The 19,516-nt window shown below is 36.7% G+C and overlaps 1 protein-coding gene across 1 annotated transcript in view; it reads right to left on the reverse strand.

Annotated features, from left to right (window-relative positions):
• Nucleotides 1-18,979, reverse strand: part of SESN3 (sestrin 3) — a 65,617-nt gene extending 46,638 nt beyond the window's left edge. Inside the window, exon 1 of the mRNA XM_033206778.1 lies at nt 18,565-18,979. Coding sequence (XP_033062669.1) covers nt 18,565-18,642 — 78 coding nt within the window. The 5' untranslated portion in view covers nt 18,643-18,979. The remainder of the gene's footprint in view (nt 1-18,564) is intronic.
• Nucleotides 18,980-19,516: the final 537 nt, after the last annotated feature.

Raw genomic sequence — 19,516 nt, forward strand, 5'->3', positions numbered from 1 at the left:
CAAGGTCAGGAGTTTGAGACCAGCCTGGCCAATATTGTGAAACCCCATCTACACTAGAAAGAAAATACAAAAATTAGCTGGGCATGGTGGTGCGTGCCTGTAGTCCCAGCTACTCAGGAGGCTGAGGCAGGAGAATCACTTGAACCTGGGATGCAGAGGTTGCAGTGAGCCGAGATCATGCCACTGCACTCCAGCCTGGGGGACAGAGCAAAACTCCGTCTCAAAAAAAAAAGTATTATTAGAATTATTAAGTTATTATTAGAATTATGCAATACTAAGTTCCTAAGTACAACACTAGACAAAATGTTTAGAAATTGTCTTACAAGCTAAAGAAAAGATGTACAGAATAGGCTGGGTTTAGAAAACTATCAATTGGCGCAAAGGAGGCCCTTAATTCTATATTTTGTTTAACAAATGACCCATCCTATTAGAAATGGAAAATAAAATTGGAAAGTAAAGCCACTTAAGTAAAAAACACCCATTTATAAAATAACTGGTTATAGATACTCTATAATGCTATAACACATTATGCATTTTTGAGAATTAAAATATATATTTTTAAAAATCATTAAAAATAGTCCATTGAAACCACATACCTTTGCCTTAAACGTAAGAACCAGTATTTAATATTTAACTACCCTTCTTTTCCATACAGTAATGTATTAAATTAATTGAAACTTAATCCATGCTTTCACAAGTGAAGATACATAATAATCTATTAACCTCTACAAAAAGTCAAAAGGTATAGTTTTTCATTTTTAGCCATCTTTGTAGTTATTTATAAAACATCTTTCTCTCTAACCACACAGTAAGCTCTCTAAAACCTAGGACAGACTCCATATACCTTTTTTTAGTCTTCAAAAATCCTAGTATACATATTAATTAAATAATTCTAAAATTACATTATTTTATAAAGTAGCCATCTTTTTCTATTTCAATTCCTAATAGAAAATATCTCTAGATTAACACAGTGCTCAGATTATATATTTAAGTTCCTGAAATTTATGCAGTTTTATTATCTACCATATGGTATAAAAGTATAGCAATACAACTGCAGCTATCGCTTGAATTCATAGTTAAGGAAAAGAACTAATATTCTGATGAAATATTAATAAGCACATCAGATTCCTAAAGAGAATGACTGATATGACAACATAAAGAAATATGCTATAGATAGGCACAGTACCTTCATTCATTTCCAGATTGTATTTATCTATGTCTATGCATCTGAGTCCTCATTAGCCTCCTACACACACATTATTATTCCCTTGGTGATTTACCCATACCTGCTTTAGATATCTATTAAACCTGTGAACATTTGTCTTTATCTCAATGCATCTTTAATTTGCCATCTCATTTGAATCTACTGTCTGTACTATCCATCACTTAAATTATCTGTTCTTCTCTATTATATCAAAAAGGTAATAGCTTTTTAAATTTTTATAAAATATATGTTTATTGTTAAAAACAAAGGACAATGAAGAGAAGTAGATCGTAAAAATAATCTCCTGTAACCCCACCACCCAGAAATTAATACTGTTAATTTTGGATTCCTTCTTTCTGTATTTATTTTTTTTAAATGAAAACAAAAATCTTCATATTCCTAAAAAACAAAAACAAAAAAAACTTGGTCTTTTCCAATCAATAACATATTATGGATGTCTGTCCACTTCTATACATAGATCTACATCCTATGAGTTGCCCAGTATTCCACCGTATTTATGTCACATAATTTATTTAACCAATTCCCTCATTAACAGTAATCTTAGAGTATTAAGCATTTACCGATGATATGTTAAAGATGAGAGCTGATTCAATTGAAAATGAGCCCTATATTGAGATAAGATTTAGTCAAGGGGCAAACAACAATAGAAAGGAAAAAGACAAAGATTACCGATGACAATGTGGTCTTATTCTCTAGCTTCTAATATACAGCACTGTCACTGACCTTTACTGAAAGCTAGGTGAACAAGCAGCTAGAATCAAAGGGCTCTGCTTTTAAGTAAGTGTGGATGCAAGAGTGAACACGGGAAGCAGGCTGCCAGTGGAGTCTTTTAAATAGGATAAGTGATCTGTAGACCCCAAATCGTAGGAGTTGGCTGGAAAAAAACTGGCATAATTTGTTAAGCTTTTATTTTTAATCTTGTTATTGCTTCCAGTGTTCCAGAGATAGTTCTGTTTAAATGTACTTATGAATGACCCATAATTTAGTCAGTATTTTTATTCTTTATGAGAGTAAAATTACAACCAGAGCTAGGCAACTCTTTTTTCCTCAGGCATGGACCCAATCCTATATCTAAGCTTCTCAAGTTCTCTATCAATCTGAAGATAATAATTATCATTCATTAATTCAGAGAAGGAATTCTGTAACATTTCAAAATACTCAAATAAAAAGTCCTATGTAAAAAAAGAAAAAAAGATAAAGTTCTGCTGCCTTAATCAGTCATGCAATAACTGACAGGAAATATTCTCATACCTTACTTTTGCCATACTGCTATTTTAGACCATGAAAATGCTTTTCACATTTTTCTTTTTCATGAGACTCAAAGTCAAAAGCTGACTGTCCATTGCCATGGAGACAGTTCTATTTAAGGTACTATATTAGCCCTTTCCTCACAGAAGGAGATAGAAAAATGTTCAATAGAAAAGCGTCACCTACCATGGTTTAGAATTAAGTAATTACATATGCTTCTGGGGCAGCCCATGCATAAGGAACTTTGGAATTAAAGTGGGATAATTTAATACAGCCCACTATTCACATAAGTAACATCAATACAGGTTAAATTTTAGTACTAACTTAGAGTTAATATGAGGAAAAGACCCATTACCTCAAAATTAGATGCAACCAAAGAACAAAATAAAATTACTTATAGTTACTGTCCTAGATAGAACTTCAACTAACTGAAACAATCTTTGCTTTTCAAAGAGCAACCTTCTATTTATCTATGGTCCATGTATAATACACATGCCATGGGTTTCTTTTGTTTTAATTTGTAGGCCTCCTGTCTCCAAATGGAGACTTTCTGACACTCCATTTTTAATTGAAGAGTAAGCTACTATAGGTGAAACAGAACATCCATAATTTATATATATATATATGTATTTAATATTGTCCAAGAGATTCAAAAGAATTAAAAAAAAAATGCCAATCCCAAATCTGTCATCAGGACAAATGTTATCATTTCTTCTTTGATTAAAAAAAGTTCTTTTCTTTATGAAAGCTTACAATATCAATCTTCCTTGAAATAAAAATAATCTAAACGGAAAGACCTACCAGAGTCTACCAGCGTTAGTGCCAAAATGCTTATTTTTATGTAAGCAAGCACGTCCAAGAGATATTTTCACTTGATTCCAGTCGTAAACAAGCTTTCAAAACCCAATTCCTTTTTCCCCAAGCTAAAGTTCAGAATGTAGCAACAATAAAATACGACATATTTTTCTTACAGTGAGAGCATATTATATCTGAAGGTCTCAAATCTGTATTTTGTAAAGCAGGCAAAAGGAATCTTCCTGATTCTAGCACTGGTACTGCCAATATCATCTATCTCAAACAACTGATAATGCATGTTGAAACTAAAGTGGATGTAAACAATTTTCATTTGTGGATGCATTTGGTTAATAATACTAGACTGGTGGTACTAAATTCTTAAGAGTATTAGAGTCACCTGGAAGGCTTGTTACACTACAGATGGTTGGGTCCCATCTCCAGAATTTCAGAAGATTCAGCAGGTCTGGGGTGGGGTGGTGGGGAAGTAATCTGACAAACTCCCAGTTGATACTGATACTGCTGGTTCTAGAACCACACTGCAGAACCATCATCCTAGACATTAAACAAACTGATTCGCCTGTGGAATTGTTATTCCTTGCTGGTTAATACTTCAATCTTTCTCCAAATGAAACATTTTAAATAAAACAATAGCTTCAGTCTGGGGGAGGGGAAGTAAGAACAGTCAATCATAGCAATTTGGGAAGGATATTAATTCAATGAAGACGAAGTTAAGTCCTAAAAATTGTTATCTAGTTTGGTGAAATGCTGAATTACAATGACATTCAGGAAAATAAACACCTGACATGTAGTAAACGGTCTGTGTCCCCTGTGAATTCAACTGGCCTTGATAAACAAATATCTATTATAAAATAATGAAGAGGAACTTAGTATTTGAATGTGAATTTTTCCTAGAAATAACCGTAAACCAATTATGTGGCACATATGCTCTAGAAAAGGTATGTATCAAGTTTCTGTGAATCCAGTCTAGCTTTTCCACTGACTTATGTCTTCATTTTAGAAATCCTTTATCTTAAATTGATTGATATACAATAGACAGCACACTGTATTTTAGTTTCTAAGTGCTCTACACCTTCTGTCAAATGATCCATAAACAATAAAATGTGTTAAGATGACTATAAAGGTAGAATAAAAAGAAATGACCTTTTATAGTAACAAAAGACTCCTCTTTTACAGTCATGTAATGTATACCTATCACTGAAAAGGCAATGGACAGGTTAGGAGTGATAGAAGACATGTTACTTCATTTTTGTGACATCACAGTACTTTTTATGAATGATAACACAGTGGTTTATTAAGTGCAAAATTTATTAAATATACACTGTCAAAATGAGTTCAAATTTTAGTAGCACTCTAAAATGAAAAATGAAATGCTTTAGCACATTGATGGCAGCATCCTAGGTAATTTCTTATCCAGTGTTTTTAAAAATCAAATTGTTTTTAAAAATCAAATTGTTTCTATAAATATGTACATCTAACTATAAATGGAGTTATCATTGAGGTACTTATTATCAATTCATTCCATTTTCCATTGTGACAAATATGTTCTCCACAACAGCTCTAATAAAAATCTAATAATTAGTAAAGGAAGTAAGATAAAATCACATAGATGTTTGCAATAATTAGTAAAGGAGGCAAGATTAAAAAAAAAAAGTTTAACATCAATTAAGAGTAAAATACTGGTTGGGTGCAGTGGCTCACACCTGTAATCCCAGCACTTCAGGAAGCCGAGGCGGGTAGATTACGAGGTCAGGAGTTCGAGACCAGCCTGACCAACATGGTGAAACCCTGCCTCTACTAAAAATACAAAAACTAGCTGGGTGTGGTGGCGTGCGCCTGCACTCCCAGCTACTCAGGAGGCTGAGGCAGGAGAACTGCTTGAACCCTGGAGGCGGAGGTTGCAGTAAGCCGAGATCACGCCACTGTACTCCAGCCTGGACAACAGAGCAAGACTGCCTCAAAAAAAAAAAGTAAAATATTTTCCACTACTATATGCTTATACATCATGCAAATTTGTTTTTTAAAACCACAGGCATTTAGATTAGTGATTGCTTTACAAGATAAAAGAGAGTAAGATAAGAAAGGTCACCCATATCAATGTATGCATATTGTGCATTTAATTCTCCCATATGTAATCATAAAACTACACAACCATAACAAGAGTTAGTCAGGAGACTCCCTACCAAATCTAATTTGAAGCATACATTAATAAACTGCTTAACTGTCGGCGACTGTGGCTCACACCAGTAATCTCAGCACTTTGGAAGCCCAAGGTGGTTGGATCATTTGAGGTCAGGAGTTCGAGACCAGCCTGGCCAACATGGTGAAACCCCACCTCTACCAAAAATACAAAAATTAGCCGGGCATGGTGGCAGACATCTGTAATCCCAGCTACTTGGGAGGCTGAGGCAGGAGAATTGCTTGAACCCGGGAGGCGGAGGTTGTAGTGAGCTGAGATGGCGTCGCTGTACTCCAGCCTGGGCAATAAGAGCGAGACTCTGTCTAAAAAAAAAAAAAGCTTAATTGTCAATCCTCATTTCAAAGGAAGAATTCTGACTGAATAGGGCTTGAATCTTGCACACTGAACTAGTTATGTCATGGTTTGATCTAGGTATCGTTAGATCACAACCATGGAACGCATCATATACTGATGTTTTCACAAATGTGCAGCCTAGATAATGGTGCCATATTAACTACATTGATTAAATGCTCAGTGTGCAATTTTAAAAGCTTATCCCCAAAAAAAGTATTCTGAATGACTTGATTTTCCATTTTTTAATTACTGACGTCCACCATTTCTGCTCATCAGAGGAAGGGTTTGTTTCTGCTGAATAACCTGCCTCTCACAACACTCCCCAACACCAACACTCACGTATTCCTGCATCAGGTACCACCTTTGTCCCCTCTGGAGTTAAGTATATGGTTCATTTATTACGTGACACATTTCTTGAGCACCATTGTGCTAATGTTGGTTAGGGAAGGTAGGTAGGGAATTAGGATTTTAAGACAATAAGACGATTAGTTCAAAGTTTTACAATTATTTACTATAGAACGACTGTGCTTATATGTATGGCCTGTAAGCCCAAAATATTATTACCCAGCCCATTACAGAAAGTTTACCAAATCCTGCTCTTGACCATCTTGTCAACTGGGAGGCATAACCCTGATGACCTCTGTGAGACCCAGGCATGTGTTGCAAGTCATCACGCTATGTAGGTAAAAACCCTGATGTTCTCATTCTAAGTTTGTTCAGTGCCTAACAGATGAGAGCACTTAATGTTTCCTAAATAAATAAAAGATATTCATATAGTACTCAGTGATTTATAAATGTTAATAGCCTTAACATTTCTGGCCTAAGAATCTGAAGGCCAGTAAAAGGTAATAGCATTTGACATAGAATTCTGATAAGCATAAAATGGCAATCTGTATAATTTTACAAAAAAAGAAAACTGTTTCTATATTCCTATCTACCTAAACATACATTTACCCTCATTTTTAAGAGCACCAAATACTAAACAGGTTTCTTGTATAATCAAAAGAATACTTACGAGTTTATGCAAATTTTGAGTGTTCAACATTGCACCGTGCCTAAAGAATATTAGAAACTAGAGCTTTAGTTATTTTTAACAGCTATACAATATAAAAATTAATCTCATGAGATTAATTATATAGGTCATACTCTATCAAAACAATAAAACTACAACACAAATAGGTATTCCACACCCCAACTGAGAGTTCACTAATTTCAAGTAACATACAAAAGTTTTGATAAACGAATTTGAACATTACATGGAATTTAGAGCTAAGATATCTTACTTTCGTTTAAAAGCCATTTATTTTTATTAGTTTTAAGTTTTTTTTTCTTTACTGGAGCACATTTGCTGGACTGATTTGTTTTACTTTACTAATTTACAGCAAAAAATTGAGATATACATATTAAATATCTAATTTTATATCAAAAAGGAACTTTCTGGGTAGGTAAAATCTGATTTCTTTTTCATTTGTGTTACCTTAAAGACAAAAATAAATAATAACAAATATGCTACTCAACTTAAAATTCACCATGCTGGGCTCAAACCTTAGTCAGTACAAAGTGAACAAAGTGAACAAGGACAAACCAGCTTGATATTGGCCATCGGTTGTCCCAACACCCTGCTTATTACCCAACTTTATCTCTTTCTTCATTTCAACTCCTACCTAAATATTGGATAGAACTTCATTAACACAGTTTTCCTATTAGACACAGCACATTTGACAAGCACACTCTTGGAGTAAACATATTGAAAAATACTTTTTTGCCAAAATCATTACCTTTTTAATGTTGAGTAAACAAGTTAGGAAAGACAGTCTCCAGTGAAGCAGTTACTTGAATTTGAGGCTATATGTTCCTCTGGAAACAATGTTATACCCAGTGGTTAGGTTTCTAGGCTAATTAACAAATGCCTGAACATACCTGTAGTATTAATAGTACTCTGGAACTTAACCACATATCTTACTGTGTTTCTATGGAAAACTCTCAGAATTGGAGTTCTAACTTAAAATAAATAGCAGAACCACATCTCCCTATAAATCCCTCTCCCCAGCACAAATCCTTTGTAAGACTGGAAAATCTTCTAGAGATGTAGATTCTGTAGACTATAGGGGATGTAGGTAGGGGAATGATAATAGTCCAAGGGTTTCTTTGGTTCCTTTAAACAAAATTTTTGTCTCAACATATAATGAAAGCCAAACGAGTAGTGGAAATCGGCATTCATGTTATTATTTATCTTCATAAATAATTGTTTTACTGAAAAAAACTTACAAAAAAGTGAGAATATTTCTTAGAGGTCCAATTTGCGAGACACATACTTAAACTCAAAATGCTTCCAGATAATATCTTTTGTCACAGACACTAGAGCAGTATTAAATGATTCAATGTTATTGAACTAATTAATGACTGGCTGGCAGGAGGAGGAGGGCAAAGTATGCCGGTAAGTTAGGAAAAAAAATCTTGAGGTTAAGAAAGAATGGTCACATAATTAGGATTTACACAGATAAAAGAGCTAACTATATAGGTTAAAACTGTTCAATAAGAACTTTAATGTGTTGCTCAATAGATTTAATCTTATAATTTTTTGCATTTCTAATGTAAAAATAAGATAGAATACTTATGAATTTGAAATCACTCCTATAAACTCTTGAATAATCAGGTCCTATTAAGTTTCATTAGTTTTACATTTTATAACAACCTTTTACACAAAGAAAAACATGAAATATAAGACAAGGCAGTATTTATACCTGCATAATGAGCCAGGCTTTGGAGTTCAACCTGGTTGCAAATCCTAAGTCTGTCACTTACTGGTACTATAACCTTTAAGAAGTTAAGAATGCCCTGTGAGCCCTAGTTTCTTTATGCATAATCTGTGAGTAATAATTCATTGCAGGTTGTGATGCTTGAATGTGATAACATATGCAGAGCTTAAATGCTTAGCACAGACTATGGCACGCAAGCAGTATTCAGTAGAAGCTATTGTCATTATAGATATTATAAAATGTGTTTTGAGAGTAAGAGTCACAGCTGGGCCGGGTGGCTCGTGCCTTTAATCCTAGCATTTTGGGAGGCCAAGGCAGGCAGATCACTTGAGGTCAGGAGTTTGAAGCCAGCGTGGCCAACATGGTGAAACCCTGTCTCTACTAAAAATACAAAAAATTAGCTGGGCATGGTGGTGGGTGCCTATAATCCCAGCTACTTGGGAGGCTGAGGCAGGAGAATCACTTGAACCCAGGAGGCGGAGGTTTCAGTGAGTCGAGATGGCGCCACTGTACTCCAGCCTGGGTGACAGAGCAAGACTCCATCTCAGAAAAAGAAAAAAAAAAAAGGAAGTAAGAATCACAGTCTCAGATAATTACAATGATCTTCTACAAAACCCAGTTTTAGTACCCATGAGGTAAACGTGATCTTTCTAAATATTCAGCATATATATTGATAATTGAAAAGACAATTTTCATTTCTTCTACTGACTAGTTCCATCTTTTCAGTATAGGAAGATGTAAAAATAAAATATGTATCTAGAAAGAAGAACATATCTTTCCATTACAAGTAGCTGTTAATTAGGAGGGAATAAAAAGAAAATAAGTCTTACTAAAATACATATTTTATACTTGTTAAGAAGTGTCTGGTGGTGCAAGAAATAATACGGCCCTAAATCAGCCATTTTAATTTTTGGTCTTATTTATTCACATATAATATTTTCAATACATTCTTTGTAAAACATAAGGTTAAATGCCTGTCATACCTTATTAGAAATTTTAGGCAGCATAATGCAAGATATTTCAACCAGCCTAAATAGGAATAAAATATCTTATGATATTCATGCATCCCTCAAGGGGCAGCCAATATACCGGCCTACAGACCAATCAATGACTAACTTCTGCATGGATCTAAAAAGTAAAGGCTAGTTATGGGGTAGTCTAGGCCTATGAACAATTCTATTTCACATTTACCAAGGGAGTGCCTGCTGGCCAAGGGGTTCATAGTTGGTTTGGGAGACTTTCAAAGTAAAGGTCTTGTGGAAGTGGAAGACTGAAAGGCTAAGTCAGAATTCTCAAGTCAAACTGGAACCCTAGGCTCACCTAGAATCTTGGAATTTTGAAGGTATACCCTTAACTAGTCAAAAACAGCCATTCCTTATAAAACACTAACAGATTCCAAGAAGTGGAGCATGGGTCCATTTAAAAGCAATGGCCACTTTACATTTCTGAGAAGGACCAGCAGCTAAGGCTGGTGTCTTGACCCTGTCTCTTTGTGGGACATTCTTGCTCCCTATTAGAATTTCCTTCAAAAGTGATATATTTAATTGAAACATTTTCATGGCCACAAGGATGATGAAATGCTTGAGAGCAAAAACAAAGAAGCAAAGAAGTCCAGGCACCAATGCACTCAAAGATTATTTTCTCAAATAATCTTTGCTATTGCACTTCTGAAAGTGTTTCTTATAAAGAGAACAAAATAAAGCCATAAAAGAACAGACATATTTTGGAAAATGAGAAAAGTTTTCATACAGTTGGCTATATTGTATTGTATCTAATATAAATACACTACTGATATTTTTTAAACAAATGTCTTTAAATCAAAATCCTATTTTGCTAACAATAAACTCTCCTTTAACTAGATCCCAAATAAGAGGCAACCTAGTTGGAGAAATGTTTATGTAACTGTTAATTATAATTCAGTATGCTAAGTGCAATAAATGCAGTGCAACTGAATATCATGGCAGTCCAGAGGATAGAAGGAGAAGGAAGACTTGGAAGATTAGAAAAGGCTTTTTGGAAATGTCATCAGACTTTTGAAGAACAGTCTTTCTTCGGATTTTTGAAAGACAAATAGTAATTCTATATAGTAACTACAGGTTTAGATTACAAAGGATACATATTTTAAATAGTTCAAATCACATAGGTTTAAGAAAACTGTTATGGGGACACATGACTAAACGTTTTGGCTTGGTAATGTATTATATAGTGAATTCCACTTCCTGCCCGCCATCTCTACTCCTATCACAGTGATGTCTAAGGGACAATTTAGATACAGCTAGTCACTTATAGGTCTCACCAGATCTAGTCAGACAGAGTAAATAGACCCTTATGCTTATGCCTTCAAGACTACACTGAATGCAGGTAGTTGCTGGCTGTCATAGCTTTTGTGTATAGTGTACCACACCCCTTCCACCCCACCCCGGCAAACCCACCACACACACATAGAAAGTCCACTGTACCTTTGTGGATTTATTTAGGAACTCCCACATTGAGAGCTATCCCATCTCCTGTTTACAGCAGTGGTTTTGTTTTCCTTTGTCTTAATCTTAACAATGCTTGTTATCAGTACCCTGCATTAACAGTTCTGTCTCTTCTCTCAGATTTTTTCTTGTTCCTCCGGCTGCTGCTTCTCCCACACTTCTCAGCTTTCAAGCCAAACAGGCTAACCTTGCTACTCAGGGTCTTTCTTTCCCTTGCAGCCAAGAACCAATCAATTAGGTATAATGGACATAATTTTTGGATTTGACCTTTCTTCAGCTGTTGCACAGTACTAAAGGAGAATATTCCTTCCAAGTGAAAGAACTTTGTTTTTTTCCCTCCCTGGTTTCTATCAGATAAAAAGGTGCTCATGGAAATTAGGGAAAGATCATTTCCAGTTAGCCAGTTACTGTGGTAGTAGAGAAGCTTCTAGGACGTCACTGAAAGGGTGGTGGACAGCATCTGCAAGTCATACACACACCAAACAGAGGTAACTGAGTTGGCTTTATCAACATTTTCTGTCAGTGGTATTAAGCTTTTTATTTTCCCCATAGAACTACACTTATATATACCATATACTGGCATCAGTAGTAACTCTGGCTTAGTAGTTCATACATGTCTTGGTCCTGGAACCCCTTCACACTCTTAAAAATTATTGAGGACCCCAAAGAGCCTTTGTTTATGTGTGGGTTATAACTGCCAACATTTATTGTATTAGAAATTAAACCCGAGAAAACTTTGAAATGTTTAATTCATTTAAAATAATAATAAAATCTATTACATGTGAATATAAATCACGTTATTTTTAGGAATAATTGTATTTTCCAAAACATAAAAAGTGAGAAGAGTGACATTTACATTTTGCAAATCTCTTTAATGTCTATTTCATACAAGACAGCTAAATTTTCCCCATTCAATCTGCTGTGATGTGTTTTGATGGAACTATGTGAGAAAAATCGAACCTGACATAGCTATATAGTTGGAAAAAGAAGATAAGTGTGAATATTTTTCTTTGATACCACACTAAAACTCAACAAGTATAGCTTCTTTAAGGCTAATTACAATGTGGTATCTGAAATCATATCCATGACCTCAAATGTTTATATCATATTAAAATCCACTTGTACATTTCACAGTTTGAATGGATTTTATCCATATATGATTTTGATAAACATTTCCTCAAAAGTAAGCAAAGTGATCCTGAAAAACTAGAGGAAAACAACTCACAATAATCATTGTCAGTGATAAAAAGAATGGTCAGCTACAAAGATTACCTTGTCCATTACGCTCTAACTGGCTGCTCTTGGCAGAAAAGGAAAGAAAGACCCCAATTAATAATGTCTTTCTCTGTTGGTCATTTGAAAAATATTGGCTCAATGAGTTATGTAAATCTTTCAAATACTGACAAATTTTATTATACATTATCAAAAAATTACATCCACTAATATCATACTTGATCTCAAGGGGACAGCCTTTAAGAATCGGGAAGCTTTAAGGCTACTGGTGACAGATACATATTTTTAAAAATTATATTTTTTCCCTGAAAGCTTGAATTTTATCACTGGCAGCAAATACTGTCAATTAGTTTCCTTGAATTTTCAGGGTCATATTATTCATTTATAAGATAATGTTTACCAAACACCCAGGTCTGAGTAACCAAAGTTTGTCTGACAGGTGTTATTTCCAGTAAAAATGGGGTTACATGAAAAAAGTGGCTAGTTCAGCTTGCAACTAAAACAACTGCACAAGTTTTCTCCTGGAGCCAGCCAGTTTGCTATGCAGTGGATGCACTTTATACTTTCCATTTTGTCATATGGGGTATTAAAAAGATGGACACAAAAAGGTCAAGATTCAACAAAATTTAAATGTTTACTGCTTCTTCAAGGACATTCAGTGATATTGAAATTTTCTCCCCATTGTTGAATGTGCTGTGGTAAAGAATATAGTGATAACTGTTTGGTGCCACTAACCTGATTGATACTAAGGGGCTAGCATAGTTTTACCCCCACTGCTTTTGCTCTCAGTCAAGAAGGCAAATAAAGTCTTTGTATAATTATGAACACAGTTTTGACCTCTCAGGCCTTCTGAAAGGGTTTTGGACCCACAGGGATCCAAGGACCATACTTTGAGAACTGCTGCTTTATCTTATTAAAGAATTAGTCAAACAACTATTAGAGAGATAAAAGCAGCCAGCTTACTCTTCTCCCACTCCTTCAGTTAATCTTCAATAGTATTTAAAGTGTGGCTAACTTTCATGTTTCCAACCAATATTACCTGGAGAATCTTAGGTGCCTTTGGGCATTCCACAGATGCTGAAGCTGGGAGTAGGGATATTCCCTAGCAGCCTCAATATTGCAGAGAACAAATTGAAACAGCTTATTACAAAGGCAGTATTAAGAATTAAATGGATTTCTTTGTTATTGGTTGTATGACTGAGATCAGGCCACTTAAATCTTCTCAGTTTGTGAGAATCAACTGAGATAATGTGAAAGCACCCTAAACACTGTGAAGGTCAATACAAACTTAAGTTATTATAATCCAATTCTTTCAAAGGAAGAAAATAAAAAGGCTGAAGAGATGGGGAGAAAGGTTAAGAGACTTTTACTTCCATCTCTTCTCCTAAACTAAAATAATTAAAAATTTTTGCTTTACCCTAGATTTACCCCCACTTTCATTAAGCACAATTTTCCTTAACTCTTAGTCTTTACAAACTAAATACCAATTCCCCTTATCTACTGGAAGTGTCAAGGAGGCAATTTAATTGAGAATCAAAAGTCAATGCCTTGAATTACTATTTAAGTGCACGGGTGGGAAATACAGATAGAAATACGGAAATCAAAAATAAGTAAAAAAAAAGTCATTCTGACTAAAAGCATAATCTTTACCTCTCATTTACAGGCAATAATTAAACAGGACAGAAAAGTGAGTATTAACCAAATTACTCAGTATGTACTGAAATATATTCCCACAACACAGAAAGAACTAAGTAAGAGAGTCTGGGAAAATGGAAAAATACATAGACTTGTCCTTTTCTTTCTTACATGGTTTACTAACTTCATTAACACACATCTCTCTCCAACTATACGGCAACCTGTAAGGCAAGTAAAAATTATCAACATTTTACAGAGAAAACTCTGCTTCGAAATCAAAAGATCTGTCAAAGACCTAACTGCAACCACATCTGTGGCTTCCAGTATCACTACATTATTAGTTATGTTTTGTATTTATTTAGTGGTGGGGAGTTGGGGAGCAGCAGAACACTTTTTACAAATTAAATCTTCTATTGAACCTGAACTATAAAGCATATAAATATACCAACCAACTTTCAAGTATTTTAGTAATAAAGTAACAACTACTGATAACAATAAATTTGTGTTCTCACAAGTAAACATTTAACTTAAGTAAATATGCAAGGAATTCTTTTGAATAAGCCAGTGCCTTCACAATCAATGACAATCTTTCTCATACATGACACAGTAACAAAAAAAATTCAAGACCTGCACAAGAATAATTTTGTAATGAAAGATAATGGTGGTAGACTCCAGTGTATTAAAATTATGTGTACATATTTGGGGGTACCCATATTTTTAAATTACAATTTTAAAATGTTAAAACATACTTAAAAATTTAATGCAACTCAAGCATTTTAAAACCCCAAAGAATCTTAAGGGTCCATACGAAACAGTTTAAAAACCATTGCATAAAGGTTTGCCATCACGAATTTACTACTTGATCTCTGCTTAGGATATTTAAAATAATCAAGTTAAAAACTGCCTTTGACAATCAAAAATATGTAACACAAGAAAACTGATTAACCAAGGCATAACGTAACTAGTCGTCCACAGATAAAGCAAATACCTTTTATTGGCTAAACCATATAAAGTTGCTATTACTTAACAATTTTGACTATAAAAATGAGGTCCATATAGTTCAATCTACTATTTTTCTTTTTTTTTGAGAAAGAGTTTTGCTCTTGTTGCTCAAGCTGGAGTGCAGTGGTGCGACCTTGGCTCACCGCAAGCTCCGCCTCCCAGGTTCAAGGGATTCTCCTGCCTTAGCCTCCTGAGTAACTGGGACTACAGGCACATGCTACAATGACCAGCTAATTTTTGTATTTTTAGTAGAGACGGGTTTCACCTTGTTGGCCAGGATGGTCTCGATCTCTTGACCTCGTGATCTGCACACCTCGGCCTCCCAAAGTGCTGGGATTACAGGCATGAGCCACCATGCCCAGCCTTCAATCTAGTATTTTTCATTTTGAGAGTATCTTTGTTTATAAAACCATCAAAAAGCTGTCAAAATATATGATCATATAACAAAGTGAAAAGTGCAATAACAATACAAAGATACATCACTATAACTATCTTTACGTTAAAAAAGTTTAAATGTTAGATCATCTAAACTTAGAGCACAAAATTATTCATTCAAGTAGCACTAACTGCTCAATACCCAAAGTACATTGTAATATGCCACTTTTTTATTTACTGGAAGATGAGTGGACTGATAATTACCTACCTTCCTCAATGCAGTTTGACATCACTTTTCAAATTAAAAGATTATGTTCTTCTAGTTATCACTTGAATTTCTTCAAGTAAAAGATTCAACTTAAAAACTCGTTAACTTTATAAAATAAATAGAAGCATTTCCTCTTTTATTAAAAACTTTACTGAACTACATCACTGACAATAGAGCAAGTTAGACTTAAGAGTTAGGGATTTCAGGATAGTTTTGATGGTTCATTTATTTATGGATATGGTTTACCTCTCCATTCTTTTTACTGACCTAAGGTTACCAAATTAGGTGCATTCAATATTTTAATAAGTCTCTTTATTTTGGAGGATACTAAATCAAAACTGTAAATGGACTTCTAAGAATAAATGCAATTCTCATACAACAAACAATTCAACATTCAGGCACTGGGTTAAACTAAATTATTTCATTTGAAGGTGAATTCCATTCCTTGTGAAGTTCCCCTAAAATTCAACACACTGCAACAAATTAAGCCACTTACTGAGAGAATAACACTTTCTGCCCCATATAAAGGTGACCCTTCTTCCATCATTCTATAGAAATATAAAATCAAAAGTAATTCACACTGGATGAGCATGAGTTTCATTCTTCCATTATGAATTAGACTGAAGAAACATTCAAAACGCTATGACTCACTTGGCTATATTACTGAACACTTTATTAAATGGAAAACAAGATAAATTCAAAGAATCACATTTTGAGAGTTACAGATGACTTTTAACTTAGAGTTATATCAACAAGAAAAACATGTCTTTATTAGAAATAAATTTTTCACTGTTATTTTAAGAATGATGAAACATTTAAAATGCTACATACTGATTCTCTTAAGAGCACTTCAAAGTGGCACTCTTAAAAAGCTGCAAATGTTGCCAAGTCATGTTATAACTGGCTCAAAGAATCTTATTTCCATTAAGTTATTTCATGCCACTGCATGAATCAATATTAAATACCTTGGAGTTACTAAAAACTGGAATACTGGCAGAGATGTGCACAGCAATTATAAAATATGAAAATGTGAATACTCCTTTTCCACGTTTCTTTTAATAATGACTAGAAATGAGGATGTTCTTTCTAGGTAAACAGAAATAGTTTCTTAAAAGCTAAAGGAAAGATGTAATATCTTAAATGCTAGCAAAGTGTCATGGATCCATAGCCATAGCTCTCTCAAAAGAAAAATGAAATACATTTTGAAGTCTAATATTACCTCCAAACATTTTATTAGCCTAACAAATTGCCAGAGCCATTAAAACTTTTTTTTATCAAAGTCAATACAGTGCTCTTTTTCCTTAATTAAAAAACATAACTTGCTGTCATTTTAACCAGGCTGCACTTTAATCAAATGTGTCTTAAACTACACATTTTTTCATGTCAAAGACATAACATAAATTTAAAAATTAAGAAATACATTTTTTTGAAAGCTAAGTTCAGATGACATCTGGCCCTGCAGTGAAAGAGTTAACATTCAGCTAGGCTGATCTGCACTTCTGATCCATTACATTTCTCACAAGCTACCCTACAATGAGCTGAGCAAGTATCAACTGTAATTTGATCCTAGAGTTTATGGAAAAAAATAACTGCACATACTCAACATGCACATTTAATAAAAATCTGTTTCAAGAGAAACATATCCAATAAACACAATTTAAGGCATATTTAACTGTTCAATTAACCTCAAATCTGCAATCCCTTTGCTCTCACGCTCTCAAATAAAATAGGAAGAAAAAAAAAAAAAGCAGCAGCCCTACTGCAGGGAAAAGAGGCTTGAAAAACAACTTTGATTGGCACTTGGCCTGACCCACAGAGGAAGAAAAACAGTTTTTGGACAAAGAGCGCAAATATTTGAGCTTGCTTACTTACGTGCTTTTTTCTTTCTTCCTTAAAAAAAAAATGTAGAAAGAACAATCCCAAAGTGAACTGTATTTAGAGATATTGACTAAAAACGGTACAATATTCATCTCCGCTTTCAGTCCCGATGCATTTGCACAGCTCAGCAATTTTAATTCATTTGTAGTGAACAAACAGAAGCATCTCACCTAACGTTTCCACTAATAAAATGTAAAAATAGAGTTTGAATACGAATAAACTGATTACAATATTACTTTGGGGCAGCTGTTAAAATCTGATCAAAAACTCTAGAGACCTTTTTTTCATTCCTTTCCCCATCCCTCTCGTCCTTCCCCACGGGGCGATTAAGCCAAGTAAGCTAAACAATACTGGAGTAAACTTTCTGTCAGTCACTCTAGGAAGCAGCAATAAACTGATGGTGCGCCTGATTTTTCTGGATCAACACGGGGGGAGGAGGGTGTTAAGGAGGAATAACCCACATCCACCTCAGTCTCCTCCTCCCCCAACCCCAGCCTCAGGAACTGGCCAGGTCGAATTGCATTTCCCATGGGCATAAAGTTCAAGATGCTTTACTGGTTCCTTTTCGAGACTACAGACACAGGACGACCATCCAAACAATTTGAAGAGGGGTGTTGGGCAAGGCGCGCAAGGCAGAAGCAACCGAATAAACAAAAACAACACTCGCAAGAGTTAGCTACAGCAAAGAGGGGCTAGCCAGGTTCCTCGGGATCCGACCCAGCTGCTCTGATTTCACACCGATCTCCATCAACAGCTAAGCTGCACAGGAAGGAGGATCGAATCGATCCCTACCGTCCTCCGCCCAAGGAGCTGACCCGGGGTAGCAAGGTAGGGAAATGAGCCGTAAAGGAGAGCAAAGGCACCAAGGAAAAAGAACAAGGGAAGAAAAAATATCCCAACCCCTCCGGACTTGCGTCTGTCCCGGCGGAAATAAAAAGCCGCAGCAGTCCAAACCCTCCCGCCCTCAACCCACGCCCCCTTTTTCAGTCCCTGCGGAGGGACGGTGCCCGGGAATCCCTCTGAGCCTCCCCCAATGCGCGCCCGGGGACGAGCCACCCAAGCCCCGGTCGGCAAGAAGCGACCCTCGCCGGCAGGACCCCGGGCCGAACCCGTACCTTCCGCAGCACTTTCCGGCAGTTGGTACAGAGCAGGTAGTTGGCGGCGGCCGACGGGCTGCTGCCGCCCCGGTTCATCGTGGCTGCGGGCGCCGAGGCGCAAGCGGGCGGAGGGCCGGGTCCGGGCTGTCACTGCGGCCACTGCGGGGCCGGTCCGTCCCCCCGCCGCCAGCCGCGATTCCGCCTCAGCCTCCTCAAGGCGGGATGTCGGGAGGAGAGGCGACTGCCCGAAAGCGAGCGGCACTGCCAGAGGCGACCACCGCGGCAGCTGCCCCAGCGACGGCGGAGACGGCGGCGGCTGCTCCTCACCGGCCCGTTGTTCCACCCGCCCCCATCCTCCAGACCCCCGCCCCCGCCAGGCTAGGACGAGCAGCCGCCACCGCTGCCACCGCCACCGCCGCCGCCTCAGCGCCTCAGTGCGGCCCCGCCTCCGCCGCCCCACCACCTTCCCCACTTCGACGCTCCGGTACCGCCCCTCCCGCCAATCGGACCGCTCCGGCTACGCCCCCCGGGCGCTAGCCCGCAGCCAATGAGCAACGAGAGCCCGGTTGGGAGTCGCGCCGGCCAATCGCAGGGGCCGAGGAAGCCTTGAATCTCCGGGCAAGTTAAGTTTGTCTCCGAGGCTCGGAACTGAAGGGAGATGGCGGTTAGCTGAGTAGTAGGGTAGCAGGGAACAGTTTGCTCTCCTCTGCCAATAAGAGGACGAGGGTGTGTCGTATGCAAATACACTGCCATCCAAGCCCCACCCCCAAGATAAGCCACGCCCCCTCTCTAGGTCCCTGCAAAAGTGGTGAGCGGAATGAGATAAATAGTTGGGAGCTAGAGCTCGCTAGAGAGTCTAAGATTGAGCTAAATATTTCCTGATCTCTCGAGGAAGGGGGAGGGGAGTGAGAGGATTAAATGTTCCTTCCTTCAGGGCAGCGGTTAGGCTTTCTCTCCACCAAAATCTAAC

This window comes from Trachypithecus francoisi, unplaced genomic scaffold, assembly GCF_009764315.1.
Source record: "Trachypithecus francoisi isolate TF-2019V2 unplaced genomic scaffold, Tfra_2.0 Lachesis_group8, whole genome shotgun sequence".
NCBI classification, from domain to species: Eukaryota; Metazoa; Chordata; class Mammalia; order Primates; family Cercopithecidae; genus Trachypithecus; species Trachypithecus francoisi.